Source organism: Myxocyprinus asiaticus, chromosome 12 (assembly GCF_019703515.2).
Source record: "Myxocyprinus asiaticus isolate MX2 ecotype Aquarium Trade chromosome 12, UBuf_Myxa_2, whole genome shotgun sequence".
In the NCBI taxonomy this organism is placed as follows: Eukaryota; Metazoa; Chordata; class Actinopteri; order Cypriniformes; family Catostomidae; genus Myxocyprinus; species Myxocyprinus asiaticus.
The window spans coordinates 47,734,402-47,759,995 of record NC_059355.1 but is presented as its reverse complement, the minus strand read 5'-3'; the positions used below and the strand labels follow the sequence as shown (position 1 = coordinate 47,759,995).

Sequence of the window (25,594 nt, the reverse complement as noted above, 5' to 3'; positions counted from 1 at the left end):
AAACTACAATGTTGTGTCGGAGCTCGCAAAGCAGCAGCCATACTCGGTGCCATCTTGAGTATTCATTTAAAAAGAGCATTAACATTAAAAACCTCATCTGTTTGGGAGAAAATGTAACTTGCTTTTAGCCCCACACAGTGGACATTTCACCTCGGAACTGCCGCGATATGCGTAATGAACCATGTAATATTATTTTACAAAAATGTCGCCACAGTCATGTAATTTTCATGAGACTGATTTCTGAATGTATGCATTAATGCATTTGTATTCCTCACTGATGGCAAGCTGACCACTTCTGTCTGTGTGATTAACTCATACTCACTGCAGAGCGACGTGCGCTGATGCGCGACTGTGACGTGGGTCTGCTGGTCTTGATTTCTATGTTTTCTGAGGCTTGACCTGCATATGAACTGTGACGACGGGCCTTCTGTGCCTGGAGAGCCATTTGATAGGCTACTTCAAATGCTTGTCCCAGAGTCAGGATGATCTCATAAGTCTGTGTCTGTACAGAGAACAGCCATTGGTTTATTAAACTGCTACACAATATGCATTTGTGAGGCTAGGAAAGCTATATAAAAGCAAAAAGGGACAGTTGCAACTACGTTGGACCGGACAGATAATCTACAAGCGTTCTTACTCATTTCAAATGTGAGAGGCTAGCCAGTTATAACAGAGACTAACATTCACATGTTAAATTCTTAAAGGTACAGTATTAAAACAGCCTTTTTAATACAGTTTTAATAGAAGATAACATTTACAGCATAACCATCGACAGCAGTTGTGACATTATGTTACAGCTAAATTAATTTCGACTCGTTTATAAAAAATAAAAAAGTAGTTACAATTAGGCACTTACAAAGAAAGTAAATGGGGCGAGTTGATAAACATTAAAATACACACTTCAAAAGTTTCAAATTAATTTCAAAGTATATTAGTATATTAAAAGTTTCAAAAGTATAGCCACAAGACATAAACATTATACATGTTAACATGACTTTAGTGTGATAAAATCGGTAACTAACTTTTCGGGTTAAAGTTATATCTAATGTTGCTTCTTCGTTGCCATTACGTTGCAATGGCGGTAAACACTGTAAGTGATTCAGTCAAACTAAAATAATGAGGAACAAAGATTTTATCACACTAACATCATGTTAACGTGTTGCTATACTTTTGAAACTGTCAAGGGCGTAGATTTGGCTTGAATCTTGGGGGGGCTGGGTTGGTTGCAATGTGAAGCATTTACATGTTTCCATTGATCGTGATATAAATATTGGGGGGTTGTACATGCTTGTTTTGATTATTGGGGGGGGGGGGGGGTTACCTCCTCTCATCCCCCCTGGAACCTACACCCCTGGAAACAGTGTGTTTAATGTTTATAAACTGGCCCTTTCACTTTCATTGTGTCTACTGTAACCACGTTGTTTGCTTTTTTTATGTAAATGAACAAGGGATGAGTCAAAATAATTTTTTGTGGTTATCAACATTATGCTACAAATGCTTTCGAGTTTCGATTGAGATACACTTGTTTTGAAACAGGAACATTCCTTTAATTGAAAAGGTTAGAGTGATGGTGGAAAATAGCCGTGAAAAATGTAATTGCAACCACTTATGTTAATTAATAAAAACCTTAAACTAAAAAACTAAAATCAGCATATGTTTACAATAAGGGGAAAATGTGGTGATAACAGATATAGGCCCTTTAAAGTCAATGTGAAATCAAAATTGATCCTATAACATTTATCTTGTTGAATATTGTTTCACTCTTTGTATATACAGTAAGTTTCATTCAAAAAATAATTGAAATATGGAAATATAAAAATATAAAATCCCATTTCACATTGACTAAATATTACATCCAAAATTCTGTTTGCTGGTAAATATGACTTATTTTTAGCCAGTGCTTGAAGTGGAAGAATAACAGTGCAGGTACTCTCCGTGTTAGTATTAAATTATATATATATATTATTTATTTTTTTGGTAAATGATATTCGGAGACCACTTTCGTTCACAACATATGTTTATTTAAAAATACATAAATAAATTTGGGGGTTATACGACAGGGCTCTTTAAATACTTTATAGATTATCCTAATGAATACTCAATGGGGGCCAAACATTTTTCCATATTTTTCTTACCTTACACTTTCATTGTAACTAACATGTTAACGTGAAAAACAAAACACTGTTTATAATGTGTGTTTGTTTACATTAAAATTGTCAGGGGTATTTAATTAATATTTTATTTTAAGGTCTGGCCATAAATTCCTTTTTAAGATCTGGCTAAAGAACAAAACTGACCTAACACCTTCAAATAACCAGTAGGTTTTGATTAACTTTACTTTTAAAATAAAAACATACAATGTAGGGTTATAGTTTATGAAAACAGAGGAAGAACATTTAGATCTGCTGAAGTCTGTATATCTTTGTCAATATTAACCCACATAAGAAAACAATGGCAATCTATCATAGAACTGTCTTTTTAGATAAAATAATGACAAAAATGCAATGCCTGTTCTTCCTTTTTCTCTCTTATCCTCCCATTTAGGAGGGAAAAATGAGCCTTTCCTAGTCCTGCACATATGGTGAATTTCTGCAGGAGACAGATATTTGTGCAGATAATTGGTAAGTGGAAAACAAACTGATTTGATGATGTTCGTGATTGAGAACTCTGACACACGTCTGATTATAGAACCGTACACAATCAGGATATATGCATGTATGCAGGTTTAATGACGCTTCACGTTATCACTTTTAACGAGCACAACTGACCCTGAACAGATGAAACACACCCGTTTAACACTTGAAGAGTTAAGGGGAAAAAAGCAAACGTTTATGTGTATTTTCTTTAAAGGTTCAGTTTTCATCATCGATTTATCTTTTGTTGAAAAATTTTGTGCATATGAACTGACATCACTTATTAACTGACACAGTATTTTTTAAGTCTGTAGTTTTTACTGCACCTGCTAGCTAAGCAATTTTCATAAATACATTTTAATTTAATAAGATGCAATAAAATGTGCTCACCTAAAAGTAGCTGGTTCATGTTTTCAAGAGCAGTGTAAATGAAGCCCAGACAAGCTTAAACATGTACGCTCCGCTGATGCTGTTGCATGTGCTGCCGAGTGTTGTAAACTCACTGCTGAGTTTTGCGCAGAGAGTGCTCAGATGTTTAGACTGTGACACTATTTTATCAAAATCCGTCAGAGGGTCAGAAAAATTGGCGAGCCGCATCAAATCATCCACTGTATTACTTTAAATAAAGAAATTACATCATGCCGGGAGACTCTGAGAAGTGGTGGTATGCAAGAATAACTGCTGGTACTCTGTTGACTAAATTAGAGAAGTGCATGTACTGCTTACTGGTGAGTACCCGCCCACTTCAAGCACTGTTTTTAGCATGATATTTCTCATAATTGTGTTTTTCCATCTCCAACAAGCTTAGAAGTTCAAACAACCGTACTCTGTTAACCGGTCTTGAACCGTTCCTCAACAAACGAGCAGAGAAAACATAACCTACCACTTCTACTGTGGTGAAGACATGGCAGAAGTGGTAACCAGACTTCAGGTCTTTTGTGATGTATGCAAACGTGCAAAGATCATCAGGATCCTGAGCTGCACACGAGATGTTCTGGATCTCATGCTCTGCAACTATTCCCTGCAAAGAGAGACAAAAAACTTAAAGAAAAACTCAGTTCTCCTGGTCCAATGTGTGTCCAATGTGTGTCCAAAATGGAGGGGGGGGGGGGGGCTCTTACCTTGGTGGCTGCATCAACAAACTTGACTCCTCTGTAGGTGATATTCAGGATTATTACAGGACCTTTTCTGTGATCCTTTGATTTCTGATGAACAGTAGAAGGGAGAAAAATTGCTTAGCCCTCCTGTTATGTTCGGGTCATTTTTGACCCGTTTAAGAGTTAAAAACAGTGAAAAACTAGACTTAATCTTAAATTTGGTCAAAATGCTTTTGCGTTATCCTCAACATTGACAAAATGAATATGTAAAAAAAAAAAGGTTTTTAAGTTTATATAATATTTGTTTATATTTATGGAATGTAAAACTTTTTGCCTACGCCTATTATGTTCGGGTCAAATCTGACCTGGGGGTAAATAATGCTGGTTTTTAATGCAGCTGTGAAGCTTCTTTTGAGTGAAGGGTGTCATAAGATCTCAATCTATCTATCTATCTCTCTCTCTCTCTCTCTCTCTCTCTCTCTCTCTCTCTTTCTCTTAAAGAGTTTATAAACATTGTTACTTTTAATTTGTCAAAAGCAGCAAAGATTTCACCTAAAAAGAACATGTGAATAAAAATATGAAGGCGATCATTTAGGCGACCATTTTTCAAGGTCTTCTACTTCCAGAAGTACAGAAACTTTTACCAGGTGGCAGTAGACATCTAATAAATTGCATACAAGAGGGTTTCAGCAAAGTATTTATCATGTTGATGATGTAGAGTTTTTAGAAAATCATTTATGAAATATGATACGCAGAGCTTTATAGAGTTAATATTTGTAGATATTATACACAGACCTACACATACTGCCAAAACTGTGTGTAGTGCACACACACACACACACACACACACACACACACACACATAGTTATTTGTAGATGTTCAACTGCATAATGTTGATCTGACAATGCTGGCAATGGATTTGCTGTACATTATAATGTTCTTTTTATTTTTTTCAATATTCCTATGGTTGTAATGTTGCAGATTATAAATCATGATTATGTTTTTCTTTTAGACTCATTCAATTTGTAAGTAATATGAGTATCAGCTTATTTTAATACTGCATTATTTTACTAATCCTTACAGTAAAGCTAAAGATTTACTGTATATCTTATTGTACATATGTAGTACCACGAATCACAAATAGGTGGCGCTCTTTCCAGTTCAAATGCTACTATAGAAGCCTTTATTCAGTGTGAAAACTTGTAGGTAAGCCAATGCCAATTTTCATGTTCATTATTTATAGATACTGTAAGTGGGCTGTAAATTTACTGAAAATCTACTGAACTCTATACGGGTCATTTTTGACCCGAACATCACGAGTGTCATTATTTTTAAACATAACAGAAAGGTTAGCAGACCAATGCACAGCCAGCGAGTTCAATAAACTACTGTACTGAATTTATAAATATATGGGTGTTTCTTCAACTTCGGGCACTTTTAGCACTGTGGACTTCTAGAGATCTCATTAAAACGTTTTTCACACTCTCTCTAGTTAATTCATTTTGTCTACTAATGTCCAACAGTTTAAGTACATGTATCACAGGAGATTTGTCTTTTTATTATTATTATTATTATTAAAAACAAGTAAATGAACTGTCATTTCCACAACTTCTCAAAATCTGTATTGTATTTAATAGAATTATGTTGTGGAATTGCCATTTTTTTTAATGTTTTTGAAATAAAATGGCTGAATCCTTTGTCTAGCTACAAGTTAATTGAATTGCTAAAATGTATGTATACTAAATACACACAATTAAATAACATTTTTAGAATGGTAATTTGGCAGAATTACATCTTGATTGAAAATGATGCCTAATAAAAATATTCTTAGAACAGTAACTTAAAAAAAATACAATAAAAAAAAGGTGGAAATGATGCCACAACTGTGGGACAGTCGTAATTTTTGAAAAAAGTATATAAATCATTTTATACAAAAAATACTGAAAGTGTTTCTTTTTATTTAATTATTTGTTAAAGGAATGTTCTGGGTTCAATACAAGTTAGGCTCAATCGACAGCATTTGTGGCATAATATTGATTAGCCCCAAAATGTATTTCGACTCGTCCCTCCTTTTCTTTAACAAAGCAAAAATTTGTTACAGTGAGGCACATACAATGGAAGTGAATGGGGCCAATTTTTGAACATTAAAATACTCACTGTTTCAAAAGTATAGCCACTAGACATAAACATTATGCATGTAAACATGATTTTAGTGTGATAAAATCACTTTTCTGATAAATAACCTTTTCTGTGTAAAATTATAGCCAATTTTACAACTTCGTTACCATGATGTTGTAATGTCAAAAAACCCTAAAACCCTAAAATGACTGTAGAAATGATGATTTAAACAACTGTGCAGCTCAAATAAGATGCTTTTGTAAAATTATAAGATTCACATTTCTGTCTTTAATCCCTCCAAGATTGGGTCCCATTCACTTCCATTGTAAAAGCCTCACTGTAACCTCGATTTTTGCATTTTTTTTTTTTTTTTTTAAAGAAAAGGAGGGATGAGTCGAAATTCATTTTTGTGGTAATCAACATTATGCCACAAATGCTGTCGACTGAGCTTAACTTGTATTGAACCCAGAATATTCCTTTAAAGTTATGATAGCTTTAAACATGTAATAATCTTTATTTTTATAATGTATTTTTATAGTTTAATATTGAAAGTCTGGGGCAAGGCTAAAACAGTCAAATCTGTACTTTAAAAGTGCCAAATATAAATGATGAAGGCCTGGTAAAAAGTTTCCAATTCAGTTTTAATGTGATCTTCATATAAAAAATAAAAAAAAGTTGAAATTTTTAAGAAAAATCAACCACTGGGACATGAAAGTGCCAGAAGTTGAAGAAACATCCATAAACTGAGTTACTTAAAGAGATAGTTCACTCAGAAATAAACACGATTTCAAGTCACTTAAAAGTATTTTTCGTGCAACACAAAAGGAGTTATCTAGCAGAATGTCCAGGTCTGTTTTCTATTCTCCAAAATGCCTGACAATAAAATGATGACAGAATTTAATTTCTGGGTGAACTACTCCATTAGTAATGATTAAAGGCAAGGAATAAATTACAGTTACGTATATTTACTAATACATACCCTTATTCTAGCGCACGCCTCCTGTGTAGACTCAATCCCCCGTAGGTCTCTAATGATCACAGAACCCAAATACTGGAGAAGAAAGATTGCAACAACATCATATAAATCCACTGGAAACAACATAATTCATAGATTGGTTACAAAAACAGAAATCAAACTTCCACATTTATATGAACATTTATTCATTTAGTGTACAGTTCTATCCAAAGCCATTTAACATAAGTTAGATCTGTGAGATGTAAACACAGACACAAATCATACTGATAAAAACAAATAACATCAGACTGATTCCATCAAAATGGACTGCTGTGACTGAATTGATTGTGCATAGCATCCTCTTGGTTTCATTCCAGGATTCACATTTTAAAAATAACAATGATGAATCAAAAGAGCTCTTTAATATTTAATGAGGTGTTAATTATTGGATCTGTCTTTGTGGTTTTGAATATTTATGACTTGAACCACAATCCTTTCAAAAACTATTCAGAGTTGGAGCCGTGGCCCATTGGTTGAGCCGTGGTGCTCATGGGGACACCATGAATTCGATTCGGACTCGTGCCATTTTTCCCGATTCCATTCCCTCATCATATCCTGTCATTCCTCTGCAATCCCTATCAATAAAAGTGGCTACTAAATACAATAACCAAGCCTCACATGAAAGACTTACTCTGGCCTCATAAATACAGGACTCTGTGATGAGCTTCTCAGGGTGATGGTGCCAGGTGGAGACAGTGGTGTATGTGGCAGAGTGGCTCGATGGACGAACATTTAGACGAGAATGCCGATCTGCATGACGATCCTAAAGGAAACACAACAAGTGAAATCTGTGACTCACAAACTGTGTATTGTTTAAAAATGCATGATATTATATTTTGGCACCAATTTTGGTGAATCATCAGAAAGCATAGCTGAGTTCTAATGTAACATGACAGAATATATACGTTTATTTATATGAAATACTTGATTCTGGTCAATTCAGTTCTTGAGTGTTTGGTTACATCCTTGTTTACAGCAAATGGGTGATTCCACTGTAATTTTTCCAAAGCAGCTGAGAAAAATGTGTAAAAAGAAAGCTTTGAGATTTGAGTTACATTTAAAGAAACTACATTTTTGCAGCATTTTACTATTCTTCAACACATTTCAGAGCGCAATGAGATTTAAATGATTAAAAATGCATAAAAATACTGTTTAGACAAGTTATAAATGATTTAAGTGTTTTGTGTTTTTAGACAGTTGTGTAATGCTGGTTACATCAAAAACATTAACACCAGAAACATGAGTGTAAACATTTATGACAAATTCATAAAGTCAAAGTCATATTTAATGTGCATACATTTTTATTTATAAATTATGAGTAAACTTTAATATTTAATAGTAAAATATTTTCAGCATTATTTTGGCCCAAAAAGTCCTGTGGAATTAAAATTTGTGTGATTAAATTAAGTTACTCCAAAGGTGTGGTTGATCTGTTAACATTAAACGCATAATTATATTACATTTTTAAAATATTATTCTTTATTGTCTTTTAATGATATTTTAATCAGATTTCAGACAAAAACATCTATCAGACCCTTCAAGGGCATTGAAGTTTCCTGTTAATTTGTATAACCTCTCCAAACAGAAAACAGATTTAAAGCTCTTTCTGATTATTTTTAAAGAGATGATATATCGTGTTACACCACGGACACTGAATTGTTGGACGAATTTAAAATTTAAGGGAATAATGTTTCTACTCTTTTAAAGATATTAATGAAATAAGTGTCCTGAGATATCTCACCGGTCTCTGTGACAGCTGTAGACTTTGTAAACAGCAAACAAAAATGTGTCCACGGACTGCGGACATTGGCGTTTTTCACCTGTCAATCATTTTGCTCGTTCTCATAGTGTTGTATTTGAAGCGGATCAGTGAGGATATGATTCATAATGTTTGTCAGTTGAGGGCGCTATTGTGCCACTGTTGAATTTGACAGCCTCAGGAACAATCAATGCTGCTCTTTTGCTCAGTTTTGGTCTCAAAATTATCTTTGGAGGGCGGGGTTTTAGAATGAGGGGGCGTGGCTAATTAAACGGCTCAGTCACGTGAAAGATTCAGAACGCTAAAATCGCTTACAGCACCTTTTAATAATAACATACGGTATAGGGGCACCACTGAAGCATGTTTATTGTATTTATTTTGAGTCCCTAACCCTACCCTTAAACCTAACCCTAACCCTAACCTCACCTTACAAAAATAAACCATGGTTTTACTACAGTAACAATAGTATCATCATGATATTTTGTAGTAAAATCATAGAGACCACAAAATTAAACATGGTTACAATATAAACACCATATTACTGTAGTAACACCATAATTAATTGCATTAAAACTATGGATTCTGCCTAAAAACATGGTTACAACAATATTACTATTGTAAAACCATGGTTAATTTTACCCAGATCAAGCTGTTCTCTCAACTCCTCGACTGTCACCATGACCAAATTACTGTGAGGGAATCAACCTTTATATTCATTTTTATTTTTTATTATACATATTATTAAAGGAACTATTAAGAGTGGAGACAGGAAACAGGATGGGAAAAAGTGGGACAAAAGGGGGAATCAAACACGGCTCATCAGCATGTATAAAAGCACATACACACAGTTTTTTTACACTCTACGCCACTGCAGCGACACTACGTTTGTTTTCAATTTCTGTGTTTCCAATGGACTATTGGAGTGCAAAAAGCCACGCTGTGTGGGAGGTGCTATTTACCCTAGTGCAAATAGTCACTCCATATATTTGAGTTTTCATTTATAAAATGTGGAATTGCTCGGCCATGCTTCCCAGCACATACTGAATGACCTAAATATTATGGATTGTTATGGAGTTATGTCACAGTTTATTCCTCACATGTGAACGTGATCTTTCACCAAAGGAGCGGAGGGAGATACTGCCGTCCTGGTCCAGCGCTCTGCTCTTCCTGCCCAATTCTCCCAGCGGTAGCAACATGTCCATTGAGCGACTGGTGTACGGATCCATATAACTGAGTGGTGAAGTGTTCTGAGACAACAGGTCCTGAATCTGTTAAACAAAAACATTGTTTATGGAACTTTAGAAATTTTGTATGCATGTTGTATCTTATTATTGAAATTTGCATTTATTACATTGATTGGGCAGATGGATATTGAGCTGTCTTGTGCTGTTTTCTGTTCTGCTAAATAAATCATGTCCGTCACCTTGAGTTGGGAAAATCGGTTGGATTTTGAAGGTGCTTCATCGTACGGTCTCTCTGCTATTGAGGCTATGATCCTTTTTCTGTGACCAAGAAGGCCAATTTTTAATACCTGCATAGAGAAGATATGATTAATCAATGTATGATTACATGAAGTACAACAATCACAGTGTCCTGCACTTAACAATTATCAATATACACATTAAAACTAGTAACACTAGAGTAAATTAATGTAGTCAACACTGGAAAAAATAAATTTTCTTAATCAGTATTTTTGTCTTGTTTTCCAGTAAAAAACAAAACAAAAATATTATATATTGTGCTATATAATATAATATAACAATTTTGGTTGTATATTTTTCTCATTTATCTTTAAAAAAAAAAAAAAAAAAAAAAAAAAAAAAATTGATAAATATAATGATTAAGAAAAATATTTTTGCATTGTTAATGAAGGCTAGAAACATAATTACATTGACAATTTCAAGCTCCCACAGGTTCTTCACACATTCCAGGGTGCGGTAGCCGCTGGACAGGAAGTTGTGCAGATACTCTCCAAGACCCAGAGTTTCTAACCATGAGGCCAGAGAGGTGCTGCCATCACATCCCAGAGCTTTTACCTGAAAGACGAGCACAACTCTAATGCTCTCTCAAAATAAACTGCAAAACAGTTTTATATAGCTTATATAATTCACTTGAGAAAAGCCCAGTGAGTTGTTTGGTCACCACTCTAAGAAATGTTCACTGCTAAATAAAGAAAACCATAGGAGAAGTGGTAAGCGAAAAATATTTGGACATTTAAGCCAAACGTAATAATGCGTGATTGAATTAAAATGTCATTGCATTAGATAATAAAATATAAAACTAATTGTCATCTCTGCTCAAATGCAGCTTGAGCTTTTCTCTGAGCTAACTTCACTTTTCTGAGCCAGTTTTTCAGTGGCGTTTATATAACTTATAAGTTAAATATAACGCATCTATATCTCTATATATCACACAGTATATTGTGTATATGTCAGTATATCTATTGTTTTATAATTTCAAACCTAACAAACTTCTGCCAATTGGTTTTTTATATTTAGTTGTATAATACAAAGACATTCATACATTTTAAGTGAGGCTTAAGTGTCCAAATACTTCTTGGAGCCACTGTATATTACTACTGGAGGAAAAAAGAGCATTACCTTCGGAAGGCTTTTTGCTGCATGAAGGATTTTCTTCCTGTGGCCTGGGTCTGTGATGCCAATTTCTTGAAGGTCCTCATCTTCCATTACATTACTCCCCTGAATGTATGTATGCAAATACACATGATTTACTAATTCAGAGACAGACAGACAGACTGACTGACTTTCAGACAGACAGACAGACTGACTAGCAGACAGACAAACAGACAGACTGGCAGACAGACATACAGAAAGTCAGAAAGACAGACAGACAGACAGATAAATAAACAGACAGACAGAAAACTCTCCCCAACTCTGAATAACTGCTGTGCCAATCAATGACCCCCTATCCGACATATAAAAGTCACTCACCATGAAGCGCAGGTCATCGAAGCCGTTGAGCACCAGTTTGCTCTCGTACTGAGGGAAGCCCACGTGTTCCAGCCACTCCCCCACCGACTGCTCCAGCACACGGCTCCCTGCTGCATCTGCCGACAAAGCATGCCGTTTGAGCAGTGAAAAACCGTTCAGCCTATAGCAGCGGCACTCGGAGGCCGAGATGTGGCATTGCCACATCATCTTTGGCCAGCAGAGTTGAGGGCAACAGCAGCAACAACAAGGCAGTGTTCAGGCTTGAGCAACGGGCCTCCACTAGAAGCAGCGGCCCAGAAATACAGACTAAACTAATGATGGAGATACCTCCACAAGCCCTCAGTGTTGCGGGGATGAGGGCCAAGGCTGAATGGGGTATGGAGGTAGACCTTGGCAGGTAGTCCTTTGAAGTATAGCGTCAAGTAAAAAAGTCCTGTTAATTGGGACAATTTGGCGTTACTCTTCAAGACGGGCAAAAAAATGAAGCAACAGTTTTCTTGTATTTAGGAAGATCTTATAAGTTCAACAAGAGCTTTTGGCTCACAGGAAAGTATCGATATACACAAAATGCTACTAGGAAGTTGCAGAAAAGTGAGCTTTGCATGCTTTGCCCCTACGAAACACAGTTTCCAACACAATGCAAGTCCTTAAAATGGGCAGCAAGACCCTTTTTTGAAGCCCTAAGAATTGTTTGGAAAATAAGAATAATGACAATGAGTTCACTATGAGTCAATGACCCTTAAACCCAACGACCCAACTCATTAATCAACGCTCCACCACAATGCCAGTTCTTCAACTTCAGAAGACTTGCGTGACGCCAACTCATCCTTTGAAATATCTTCATGGCACATTCACCCATTCCTTCTTTCTTCTGCTTCCAACTTGTTGATCAAGAATCCTTCCTACGATTCAAGAGTAGTCCAGCGTTCTGGTCACAGTAATCTAAGGATTGCTGGTATTTCCATGGCGCGTGCCATCAAAGCAAGGTAAAGCCAAGCCTTGATCCAGCGGAAATAATGTGAGCACGAGCAATGAACATATAACCCAATAAGAAAGCCCCTTTGATGGCTCAGTCTCTTTTCTTGCAGCTCAGCCCCCTATTCTGGTCACTCTGTTTCTCTAGCAAACGTTAATAAGGATCTTGCGGCCCCTGATCATGCAGCGTTCCAGTCACTGTAAACCAAGGACTGCTGGTCCTTCCGAGCTTCGATGCACCTCGCTGGGCTAGCATGCCAGAACAGAGTGCCCCATTAAAGCGAGGTAAAGCCAAGCCTTAATCCAGCGTAAATAAGGTGAGCTACAACAATGGACAGATAACCCCATAAGAATGCCCTGTTGGCGGCTATGTCTCACTTCTTGCAGCCAAGCCCCCTGTTCTGGTCGCTCCGTTCCTCTAGCAGATGTTCCTAAGGGTCTTGCGCTCGGGGGCAAGGTTTGCTTCATCCCTGATCCAGGAATGCTCAGTCACAGCCGTAGCTGCATTCAGCGCTCACAAAGCACAACATCCAGATGACATACTGTTTCTCCAGAAAGCCATCGGTAATGCATTGCTTTTATGGTTGCAGCTGGTAATCACCTTAAACATATCTTTCTCCTTCAGTTTTGCTTGGCATCATCTCTTTCTACTCTTCCTCTCTCTTTTTCCTCACTCACTTGCTTTCTATTCTTGATCTCATTGACAGAGTCCTCTCTATAAGCTCTGCAGGGCTGCCATATGCTGTCTGTTGCCGAGACCCGCTGCACGGCATATACGCTCTGCTCATTCTTCAATCCCCCTCCCTCCCCGTCTCTCTCTGCCTCTCTTTCTCTATCTGTCTCATATACACACACACTCTCTATTTGTGGCCATCAATCCCCCCTTTCTCTCTGCCTCTCTCTGTCTCTCTCTCTCTACCCCTCTATCTTTTCCCCACTCCCCGTACTGATTAAAATTGCACGCAGACTCTCTGATCTTGTTGGTGCAGAAAGGACACCATCAGAAGCAAAGTGACAAACCCAAATTTCATACTACTGTGCCAGGATCAGTCAGAGGAGGAATGAAGAGAGAAAACGTACAGGTTCCACTGTCCATCCCCCCCCATCCCCACCCCATATCCTCACCGCACTTAAGTGCTTCCAAAGCCTCTGCACTCTCACTATGAACAATTAAATCGCAGCCAAGCCACATACTACGGTAAATCATCAGAGGAATTAAATTTATTAACGTGTCACTGTACCATTTGGGGGGGGGGGGGGGGGGACAGGGGCTGCATGTTAAACGTTATGTCAGCGAAATGCACCGTGCACATGCTGCATTTAATGTAATCCCACCCGTTTCCCACCTTCACATTGGACACATACGAGTTGAATTGTCAACATTTGTGAGCTTTGCCAGATGTGATCAAGACCATTTTCATACGTTTGTGTCTTCCATACAGATGGTGTCATCTGCATTTCCATAACATAGAATGGCCTAATTCAGTGTCACACATGAGTGCTGCTGCATGCATGCATGGAAGGCATTTTCTGCATGCAGCTGAGAGCAGGGGAATCATATGGACTGTCAGCCTGCCAGGGCGTTATTGCAATTGCAAACACCCGCAGACTCGAAAGGACACTAACCTCTATAGGAGGGATAACTATCAGGACATCACAAACTTGTTAAGCACTGAGACTGAGAAAAGATTGTAGAGTTGGTGACTCACCTTGCTATTAATATCACTGATAAAAAGTGGTGTTACCATGGTTTTGTGCACATTTACATTTACATTTTTATTTGCAGATGGTTGTATTGAAAGCAACTTACAAAATGAGAAAAATACAAGCAATTTATCAAAAAGGAGCCAACAATGTTAGCAGTGCTGCAATATTGTCATTTTTTGGACATGGCACCATGGAAATACCCACGCAAAAAGTACTATGATGGTACTATGGTCACTTGACGTCACTTACAAAAAAGTACCCTCACAGTACCAAAAATACCATGGTACATGTCAAAGAAACCATGGTACTATTTTTTTTTTTTTTTGTAAGTGTGGTACTGAAAATCATGTATTTGCATGGTGTTTCAGGGTACTACTAAGGGTACTGCCATGATACATGTCCAAATAATCCATAAAAGTACCATGATACTAAAATGGATTAACACTTACCCTCATGGTATCACAGGCACCCTTCCAGTACTAAAAATACCATGGTCTACCATAGTATATATCCAAGAAACCATGGTACTACCAAGGTATTTTTATACTTCGAGAGTATTTTTTTGTAAGTGCCTTCTTCCAAAGTTCTTCTGTACACACCATTGTACTACTATGGTACATGTCCAGATAATGGCACTTTTTGGTACTTTTTTGTAACGCTTACAAAAAAGCACCCTCACAGTACTAAAAATGCAATGGTAGTACCGTGTTTTTGTATCATGGTAGTTGTTGTAAGAATCATGGTAGTTCAGTACTACCACAATTCTTACAACAAAAGTATCCTCACACTAAAAAAATACCATGGTACTACTATGATTCTTACATGCTATGATTCTTACTACTGTGCTAGCACCATGGTATTTTTGAACTGTGAGGGTCTTTTTATTGTAAGAATATTTAAGAATATTCTATTCTTATAATATCATATTACATTATATTTTAAATGTATTAAATTATTAATATTTATCATTATGAACTTATTCATATTTCTTATCTACTTCTTTTCTTTTGCCATGTAAAAGGATGACCCTAATTCCAAATGTTTGTCTGACTCCAGAATTTATCTTAAGAGCTCTCCAACTTTTTCAGTAAATGCATGATAATATTGTCTCTCAAGAAACACTGGCAATTTTCATTAACAAAAGCCAACAACTCAAGGAACATTTTTTATTACATACAGACTCCTGAGAGAATTTTGGGGACACTGGCTCACAGAACAATGTCTCCATCTGTTCTTTTGATGCGATTCTCTGCTGTACAATTTCTAAATGACTGTATCTCTCATGGCAAACGTACATTAAAACATAGTGATGTTCCTCCATATATAGCTATAACCTTGGGAGGCACTTTGCAAGAAGAGATAAATATCAAGTCCTAATTACTGAGTATCTGTGTCATGGCCACGGTAAATGGATCCTGATCTCATCTATTTAAAGTAGGTCCTCAGGGCCCACTGTGTACCAGAGGATGTCTGTGTCAAAATATCAGGTACAGAACATCAGACACAGACCAAATTGGGGTGGAAAGAGAGACTATGTGGTGAAGAGAGAGAATAGTTGGTTGTTAAAGATAGTGAAGTAGTTCTGACTCAAGGGATGATTCAACCAAAGCAATGCTTTTTTTGGAAATACACCATCACTCTTAATGGGCTGTCACAGTGGCTACTGCTAAAGGCATTGTTCTCCTAAAAATGAAATTCCTAATTCCTAACATCTCCTTTCGTGGTCCACAGAAGAAAGAACATCATAGGGATTTGGATTAAGATGAGGCCAACATGATGATGATGACAGAATTTTTAGGTGAACTATCCCTTTAACTTTGGCAGCCATACTTTAAAAACCACTTTACATTCAGCAGTTTCTTTTACTATCATTCATTGCTCTTATCGTACACAGCTGGAGAGAGACAGCCCATCTCTCCTCATTCATGTGCTGTTGTCATATTTACCTTCTAACGCTGGCTGATGCTCCTCAGAGATCTCGATTCTGGCAATTAGAGTCATAATCCTTTCAATCTAAGACACAACAACAAGAACAGAAGGGTTATAAAATGCAATAAAATATTTAATTTAACTGTAATCTGCCATGACAGGTTACCCTCCATCGGACTTCGTTAGAACTGATTTAAATTCATAATTCATATCTGTTGTTTGCCAAGACACACTTTTTGAATTCAGAACAACTGAAATGTAGAAAAGCAGAAAATGTTTAGGCTACAATACAACTCTTACTATTTCTACAGTATATAGAATGCATACTGTGCACAATATGCACATTTTCAGTATGCATGAAATACCTGGACGACCTACGACATATACCAAAAAGTGCTGAGCGCACTGTGCAGAATACTCTATCACACATTACAATGCACTCAACTTGACCTTCCATTTCCAGTGTGATGAACAAACAGGAATTAATTACAACCTCTTGAACCTCTTTTTTCTCATTATTTGATTGGATGTCCAAAAGTTAAGAAGTTTTAACACGGGAGGCCTGGGTAGCTCAGCCAGTAAAGACCCTGACTACCACACCTGGAGTCGCAAGTTCGAATCCAGGGCGTGCTGAGTGACTCCAGTCAGGCTTCCTAAGCAACCAATTGGCCCGTTTGTTAAGGTGGGTAGAGTCACATGGGGTAACCTCCTCGTGGTCGCAATAATGTGGTTCTCGCTCTCAGTGGGGCACGTGGTGAGTTGTGTGTGGATGCCACGGAGAATAGCGTGAAGCCTCCACATGCACTAGGTCTCCGCAGTAACGCACTCAACAAGCCACGTGATAAAATACGCAGATTAACGGTCTCAGATGCGGAGGCAACTGAAATTCGTCCTCTGCCACCCGGATTGAGGCGAGTCACTATGCCACCATGAGGACTTAGACCGCGTTGGGAATTGGGCATTCCAAATCGGGGAGAAAAGGGGAGAAAATCCAACAACAAAAAAAGAAGTTTTAACACAAAACTGAATAAAAAATGGAAAATTTATATATTTTTTGTCTAAGATGATAGATAACGAAACTCACATGCAATGTAAATCATTGAAATATTTATAGCACAATAACACCTATACTGTTTAATTTACTATTAAAAAAATTCCATTTTTTTACTTGCTTACTTATAAAGTAAAAAACATAGCAGCAGTGTTCAGCTTATGCTACACAGTATTCAGGAAATAGTAAGCTAGTATTGTATTCCAAACATTGCAATGAACAATTTGTTAAACATTCGCTGTGTTCGATATGAAATACTAGCTTACTAATAACATTATACTGTGCAGTGCATACTGTATAATGTTGAATTATTATTTTTTTATTGCATGTGAAATAGAACGCATTATACCAAACAATGGTTTAAACACTCGAATCCCGGTCATTGCATCGCAATTGCAACACTTGCAACACTCGGATGAGCTACACTGCAATTTGATCGTGCTCATACAATCTCATAAATGTAGAATGTTTATAATGCAAACATCAAAATGTACCACCTTACTAGTCATGCACTACAGTAAGTGTTTAGATGTCATAAGAAAGCACTGTGTGAGGAACAGGGTGAAAAGTAAATGTTTATGCACTGATAATCTGCCATTTTACTCGTGATTTATGTGAAAGGGAATAAAAGTCAATGTTGTTGTAGCACTCTAGTGTTCATTTCACCAGGAAACTGCTGTGAAACGCACAACGAGCCAAGTAAAAATAAAAACTTAGGTAATGTGATTCTATGGACCAGGTTGAAAAAAATATTAGGCAGTATGCAGCGCATAGTGCACAGAATTCAGTAAGTAGTAAGCAAGCATTACATTCTGAACACAGCCATCAACTATTTCCGGCGAAACTTTCAATCTGTGTAGGTTTAGAAGCAGCCAGAACTATAAAATAAATGGAGGCGGTATTCACATTAAAGAAATTCAATCGGATCAGTAACAGCCTAAAGGAATTTAATAACCCAGTTGCCACCAGCAATTAAAGAGCACATACTGTATATAAGAACTCCTTTCCTTTTCTGAATGAAAGCTTAGAGATTACTCGTCTCCAATCAATGAACTTTTAGGAGAGGCCTGAAATAGCAAAACGTTGGTTTTTGATGTAATATTTAAAGTCTGGAGAAGTAATCTGCTGTGTGCTTGTGGCATCAACGTGCTAGCAAGCCTCTGGATTCATTTAGCAGTCAGATGCCACGCTCCACGTGGTAGATGCCCTTTAGCGATACAGCCCTTCACTTTTTCCACTTTCAAGTAACCTACATACTAACTTACAGTGTACTACACACTCTCCATGTCAATCCATTATAGAATGCATATTACATCATCACACTCTCCCATGGTAGACCTCACAGTTCCCTGAGCTGACTATATAATGCACATTCCAGACTTCATCTGCCGTTATGTGTTCTGGAGTACAGTCAATTTATAGTTCATATGATGAATCTTAGCTCTATATAAATCTCTTGCTATATATCTAAATAAATGAATGCTGGTGGCTTGGAAACTCAAGACATTAAGTGACATTATTTATACTCAAAATTTACTGTATTGAAGACCAAAGTATACTTGGGTTTTCTGCATGCTGCTATGTCTTGCATACTGTGTGTTTTTAGTATTTTTCGTCTGTGCGAGACGTCTGCACATGCGCCTGGCATTGACTGGTGCAAAAGAGTATCACAAAGCAATTGTAGTCCACATGTGTCGAAAGCGTCCGTTCAGGCTCTCAGTCAAAAGAGTGTACTTTGAAAGGCAGATCACAGAACACATAACGACACGCCGAACAACAAAGTATACCCTAGCCTTTACTTTCTCAATACAAATTTCTGGACTAATTCATTTGTGCACGATTCATTGAGCGTTTTCCCAAAGTAAAGTAAAGTTTGTGTTTGCAATCTTCCATTGTAATGTAATAACTTGCTCCACCTCTAAAACAGCTGACATCCCTCTTATTTTTCAACCCCTCCCCTCCAACCACCTGTCCTTTAGATACAATCAAATCTCAATGGATAAAATCAAATCTACTTTCTTTTTTTTTTTTTTTTTTGCATTGATTATCCTCTTTTATTCAGAAATTCGTTGCATTACAGAAGTTACATTTGTTGCATTTGTTTATATCTTTATATGTTGGATAATTCATTTGATGTCGTTTATGTAAAAAGGCCATTACATTGTAAGACAATAGCTACTTTGTAAAAGTTACTTTAAATGTATAAAGACATATTCAGATGAGATCTAACAAGATTTTGAAATGAAATAATACATTTTATGAATAACTTTTCAAACTAACATGGACTGATGACTTCAACAGAAGCACCTACCATTGATTAATAACCTCAGAGCTCACTGTATACTGACTATAGGCTATCATTAAAGGGATATTTCACCCAAAAATGAAAATCTTTCTCCCATCATTTACTCACGCTCATGCCATCTCAGATATGTATTTGTAAATGTCTTTCTTCTACAGAACACAAATGAAGATTTTTAGAAAAACACATCAGCTCTGTAGGTCCATACAGTGCAAGTGAATGGTGGCCAGAACTTTGAAGCTCCAAAAAGCATACAAAGACATCAGAAAATTAATTCATATGACTCCAGTGGTTTAATCCATGTCTTCTGAAGCAATATGATAGGTGTCTCAATATTTAAGACCTTTTTTACTATAAATCTCCACCTTTTGACAAGCCCTGACCAGTAGGTAGCAATATGCATGAAGAATTCGAATCAACAACAACAAAAGAAGAAGAATGTGAAAGTGAAAGTTAAAGAGGAGATTTATAGTAAAAAAAAAAAAGGACTTAAAGGAATATTCCGGGTTCAATACAAGTTAAGATCAATTGACAGCATTTGTGGCATTATATTGATTACCACAAAGAATATTTTTGACTTGCCCCTCGTTTTCTAAAAAAAAGAAAAAAAAAAAAAAAGGAAAATCTGGGTTACAGTGAGGCACATACAATGGAAGTGAATGGGGGCCATTAAAATACTCATTATTTCAAAAGTATAGCCACAAGATGTAAACAATATGCGTGTAAACATGATTTTACTATGATAAAATTGCTTTCTAACCTTTTTTGTGTAAAGTTATAGCCAATTTTACAACTTCATTGCCATGACGATGTCAACAAACCATAAAACCCTAAAATGACTGTAAAATTTTAAAAAATTCAACTTTCCAGCTCAAATAATACACAAGTTTTAACAGAAAAATTAATGTAAGTGCTTTTATAAAATTATAAGCTTCACATTTCTGTTTAAACCCTACAGAAATTGGCCCCATTCACTTCCATTGTAAGTGCCTCACTGTAACCTAGATTTGTGCTTTTTTTTAAAGAAAAGGAGCTGCGGGTCTAAATACATTTTTGTGGTAATAAATGTTATGCCAGAAATGCTGTTGAGAGATTAACTTGAACTCTGAATTTTCCTTTAAATATTTATTTGTTTCTCACCCACACATCTATCATATCACTTCAGTAGACAAGGATTAAACCACTGGAGTTGTATGCACTACTTTTATGCTGCCTTTATATGATTTTTGGAAATTCAAAGTTTTGGCCACCATTCACTTGCATTGTATGGACCTACAGAGCTGAAATATTCTTCTAAAAATCTTCATTTGTGTTTGACAGAAGAAAGAAAGTCATGCACATCTGGGATGGCATGAGGGTGAGAAAACGATGAAAGAATTTTCATTTTGGGGTGAACTATCCTTTTAATAATCAATTCCTTTATGGAAAAAAAAATATGTTATTATTATTATTATTATTATTATTATTACTTCTGGAACCTGGCTGTTATGCTCTATTCTGTGACAGGACCTCATCCACAAAAACCATGAACAAATCTACACAAGGTAAAAGGAAATACAACCCAGACAGTATTGAATTACTAGCCAAGAGCATAAAGCCACAGGGAAACAAGAGACATTTATAAAGCACTACTAATAAACCCCTATTTTAAGGATATTTTTGTTTACTTTTGTGCTTTTGGTCATTTTGGTACTGTGCTGGGTCACCACTTGATGTCCGATGTAAAATCTGGGTCCTGAAGCAAAACCAGCTGATATCCACTGATCTAAAAATGTGCAGATTAGTAATATAGCTTTTGAGGAATATACTCAAGTGTAGTCTTTATATCACCACTGGAGAGACCAAGAGAGAGACAGAGAGAGTGACTAGAGTTATTGTGGTCTTCGTCTTAAGACATGGAGTTCCAGGGAAGTTCATGAAAAGTGAGCGGGTTCTTTCTACAGAGACAGCAATATGGAACATCACACAATGTCCAACCTAATGAGTGAATATGTAGAAGCCAGCGACTTGTGAGGTGGGGGATTAATGAAGATTTCATACAGCCCTGCCTCCTCCCATGTGCCAGAGTAGTAACACGATTACAGGCATCAAAGACCAGCTTCAATATACAGTGATGGAGTGATGGCAAAGACTTCAAGCCAGGACTGGAGTGAATCAGGGTGGGATAACATTGCCACCACAGTCTCAGTCTGGAGGCAACACATTTTGCCATTTACGATTCATAAGAGCTAGAATGCATAACGAAGATGTGCAAGCATCGGATACATCCAATATATTTGTGATAAATGTACTGTACATTCTGTAATACTTGAATATATACACTACTGGTCAAAAGTTTTGAAACACTTGACTGAAATGTTTCTCATGATCTTAAAAATCTTTTGATCTGAAGGCGTATGCTTAAATGTTTGAAATGAGTTTTGTAGACAAAAATATAATTGTGCCACCATATTCATTTATTTCATTATAAATCTAAAATGTAATAAATAAAAAAAAAAAAACAATGTTTTTGAAATTTATGACTTGGACCAAATAATAAAGAAAAGCAGCCAATAAGTGCCCAACATAGATGGGAACTCCTTCAATACTGTTTAAAAAGCATCCCAGGGTGATATCTCAAGAAGTTGGTTGAGAAAATGTCAAGAGTACATGTCTGCAAATTCTAGGCAAAGGGTGACTACTTTGAAGATGCTCAAATATAACACAGTTTTGATTTATTTTGGATTTTGTTTAGTCACAACATAATTCCCATAGTTCCATTTATGTTATTCCATAGTTTTGATGACTTTACTATTATTCTAAAATGTGAAAAAAATATATAATAAAGAATGAGTAAATGTTTCAAAACTTTTGAGCAGTAGTGTAGATACGGCATTTTTTTTATACATTTAGGACTATATTATATCTTGTTTGATTTTGAAAGTCCACATATATCTTGAACTATAACTATAAAACTTCTAAAGCTTTTCTTTGTCCCAGACCCAGACTTTCACTCTTAAAATATTAAAGTCCAGTACAGCAATATTAATTACTACATTTAAAAAACTATAATAATCTAACAAAGAGTGAACCTTTTCTATCCTTCTAACATTCCAATATTTATTGTGAGGATGATTTATCTTACATTTCGTACAAATTTTGACTGTGCTGCATGAAGAAAATAAATAAAAGTCAAGGTAAACATCACTGATTTGTATTGTGTGTCAATGCTGATAAAGCTATAATATTTTCAATTTATGCAAAAAGTGTGAGAATATTTCTTAGCCCAATTCTTGTATATTTAGGGTAAATAAAATGCAAGCTATGCATTAGTCTTAGTAAGACTAATGCATAGTGTCTCCCATTTTCTTCCAAAAAGTTTGAAATGTCATTTGCATCACCGGAAATATATAGCGTTTCGGAAAAAAAATCAAAATAAAAAAAAATCACAGAATTTTCCTGTGATGCATACATAGTGTATCCATTGTTTAATATAGTGTGTGCATTTTAAGAGAGTTTATCTTCTAAACTAAAAAAACAATGGCAAAAGTGCCCATAGCGGAATAAACACCCTTCTTTTTAACTCTTTCAAAAATGCAAAAACTGAACCCAAAGCTTGTAAAAACTCTAAAGCATCTAAAGCTTTTTAATACAGTTTTTATTTTCCAATAAATGTTTTTGTTGTATGCATTCATGTACTGATGCAAAGGCACGTAAAGTCTGATTTTGAGTGAAAAAGAGAACTGCCGATTGAGTGTTATTTGAAGCAGTGCTCCATGCACGTGCAGAGCTATAAGTGTTTGGAACGGGCCGTACAGTTACTGCAGCTTTCTGACAGGTGAAAGCATTTCCCACCCACTTCTTTTCCCCCGTGCACATCTTTCACTTGCCATCTGAAGACATGCTCCCCTGACATCTTCCGTTAGCGTATGAATTATGAAGAGACTTATATTCCCATCTGTGGAAGGCAGGATTGACCGCTCACTCAAACACGAAATTATTTTTAAACAGGTTTTCTGCAGAAGTGCTGAAACATTAACATGCTGAGCTATGGGGATCGTATAGGCACAGTGAATGCTTAAAATGTGCACTTCCTTTCTATTAATTCAAATATAAGCAATATTGTCATGGAATTGTTATTGACTCTTGACACTGACCAAAAGTTTGGAATAATGTACAGATTTTGCTGTTTCGGAAGGAAATTGGTACATTAATTCACCAAAGTGGCATTCAATTGATCACAAAATATACTCAGGACATTACTGATGTAAAAAACAGCGCCATCACTATTTGAAAAAAGTCATTTATGACCAAATCTAGACATCAGCCATCACTCCAACACCTTATCCTTGAGTAATCATGCTAAATTGCTAATTTGGTACTAGAAAATCACTTGCCATTATATCAAACACAGTTGAAAGCTATTTGGTTCGTTAAATGAAGCTTAACATTGTCTTTGTGTTTGTTTTGAGTTGCCACAGTATGCAATAGAATGGCATGTCTTAAGGTCAATATTAGGTCAAAAATGGCAAAAAAGGACAGAAAGAGATGTGGAAGGCCAGATGTACAGCTAAACAAGAGGATAAGTACATCAGAGTCTCTAGTTTGAGAAATAGACGCCTCACATGTCCTCAGCTGACAGCTTCATTGAATTCTACCCGCTCAACACCAGTTTCATGTACAACAGTAAAGAGAAGACTCAGGGGTGCAGGTCTTATGGGAAGAATTGCAAAGAAAAAGCCACTTTTGAAACAGAAAAACAAAAAGAAAAGGTTCGAGTGGGCAAAGAAACACAGACATTGGACAACAGATAATTGGAAAAGAGTGTTATGGATCTTAACCCCATTGAGCTTTTGTGGGATCAGCTAGACTGTAAGGTGTGTGAGAAGTGCCCGACAAGACAGTCACATCTATGGCAAGTGCTACAGGAAGTGTGGGGTGAAATGTCACCTGAGTATCTGGACAAACTGACAGCTAGAATAACAAGGATCTGCAAAGCTGTCATTGCTGTACATGGAGGATTTTTTGATGAGAACTCTCTGAAGTAGTTTAAGAAGTTCTGAACATTTTTTTCAAATTGTAATAGTAATTTTTCATGTTATTAATGTCCTGACTATACATTGCAATCAGTTGAATGCCACTTTGGTGAATAAAAGTACCAATTTCTTTCCATAAGAGCAAAATCTGTACATCTGTACATTAGTAATGAGTAAATTAATTTTGTATACCTTGGGTCCGTTAAATTAATGTAATTATTATTAAAACAGATGTGGTTTTGAAACGTCTTAGCGCAATGACCTATTTCTCATGAAAATAGCAAATTGAGCTTTGCGTTACTTCACTACCATACAATACACCCACGCCAACTTGCACTTTGCGCTGGCATGAAAATTTTGCTTAAAATTAGTGCTCACGGTCTTTGCACGCATACGAAAATAGAGCCCATTGTGTGATACCAATAAACAATCACAGAATATAAAGGTAAAATGTGTAATTTCTGAAAATATTATTTGAAACATTACAAGCTTCGCCTTTTAAGGGATGGATCACCCAAAGATGAAAGATCTGTCATCATTTACTTACCCTCATTCGAATGACTTTCACTCTTCAGTGGAACACAAAGATGATTTTCACCATTCATTTTTATTGTATGGAAAAAATATGCAATGAAAGTGAATGGTGACTGAGGCTAACATTCTGCTAAACATCTTTTGTGTTCCATGGTAGAAAAAAAGTCATACGGGTTTGGAGCAACATCAGGGTGCATAATATATGACAGAATTTTCATTTTTGGGTGAATTTTTCCTTTAATGTAAGTTCAGAAGTTACTATTGAGTCTGAGGAACGTGACCATTGGCTTATACATACGGTAAATGCTGATACAGCTGTTTTCCACCAGGATACTATATGAGTGCATACCAGCATGTTGGCTCTGTTTCACTGCACATTAGGGCCCTGCTCGGAGGTTGTTTTGTACTGGTGTGTGAACAGTAGCACCACATCATCCCCTGCCCGCCCTCCAGACAGTCATTTCTCCAGATGCTCTCCCTCACTCTCTCTTAGGCCTATAAATTTAA

The 25,594-nt window shown here is 36.4% G+C and overlaps 1 protein-coding gene across 1 annotated transcript in view; it reads right to left on the bottom strand.

Moving 5' to 3' along the window:
• Positions 1 to 25,594, bottom strand: part of LOC127448957 (ankyrin repeat and SAM domain-containing protein 1A-like) — a 44,993-nt gene that overhangs the window by 9,837 nt on the left and 9,562 nt on the right. The window contains exons 3-13 of the mRNA XM_051711956.1: positions 16,203 to 16,269; positions 11,575 to 11,690; positions 11,224 to 11,322; positions 10,513 to 10,659; positions 9,975 to 10,154; positions 9,721 to 9,891; positions 7,496 to 7,627; positions 6,829 to 6,900; positions 3,755 to 3,838; positions 3,517 to 3,654; positions 323 to 502 (exon numbers count right to left, since the gene is read on the bottom strand). Of these exons, the coding sequence (XP_051567916.1) occupies positions 323 to 502; positions 3,517 to 3,654; positions 3,755 to 3,838; positions 6,829 to 6,900; positions 7,496 to 7,627; positions 9,721 to 9,891; positions 9,975 to 10,154; positions 10,513 to 10,659; positions 11,224 to 11,322; positions 11,575 to 11,690; positions 16,203 to 16,269 (1,386 nt within the window). The remainder of the gene's footprint in view (positions 1 to 322; positions 503 to 3,516; positions 3,655 to 3,754; positions 3,839 to 6,828; positions 6,901 to 7,495; positions 7,628 to 9,720; positions 9,892 to 9,974; positions 10,155 to 10,512; positions 10,660 to 11,223; positions 11,323 to 11,574; positions 11,691 to 16,202; positions 16,270 to 25,594) is intronic.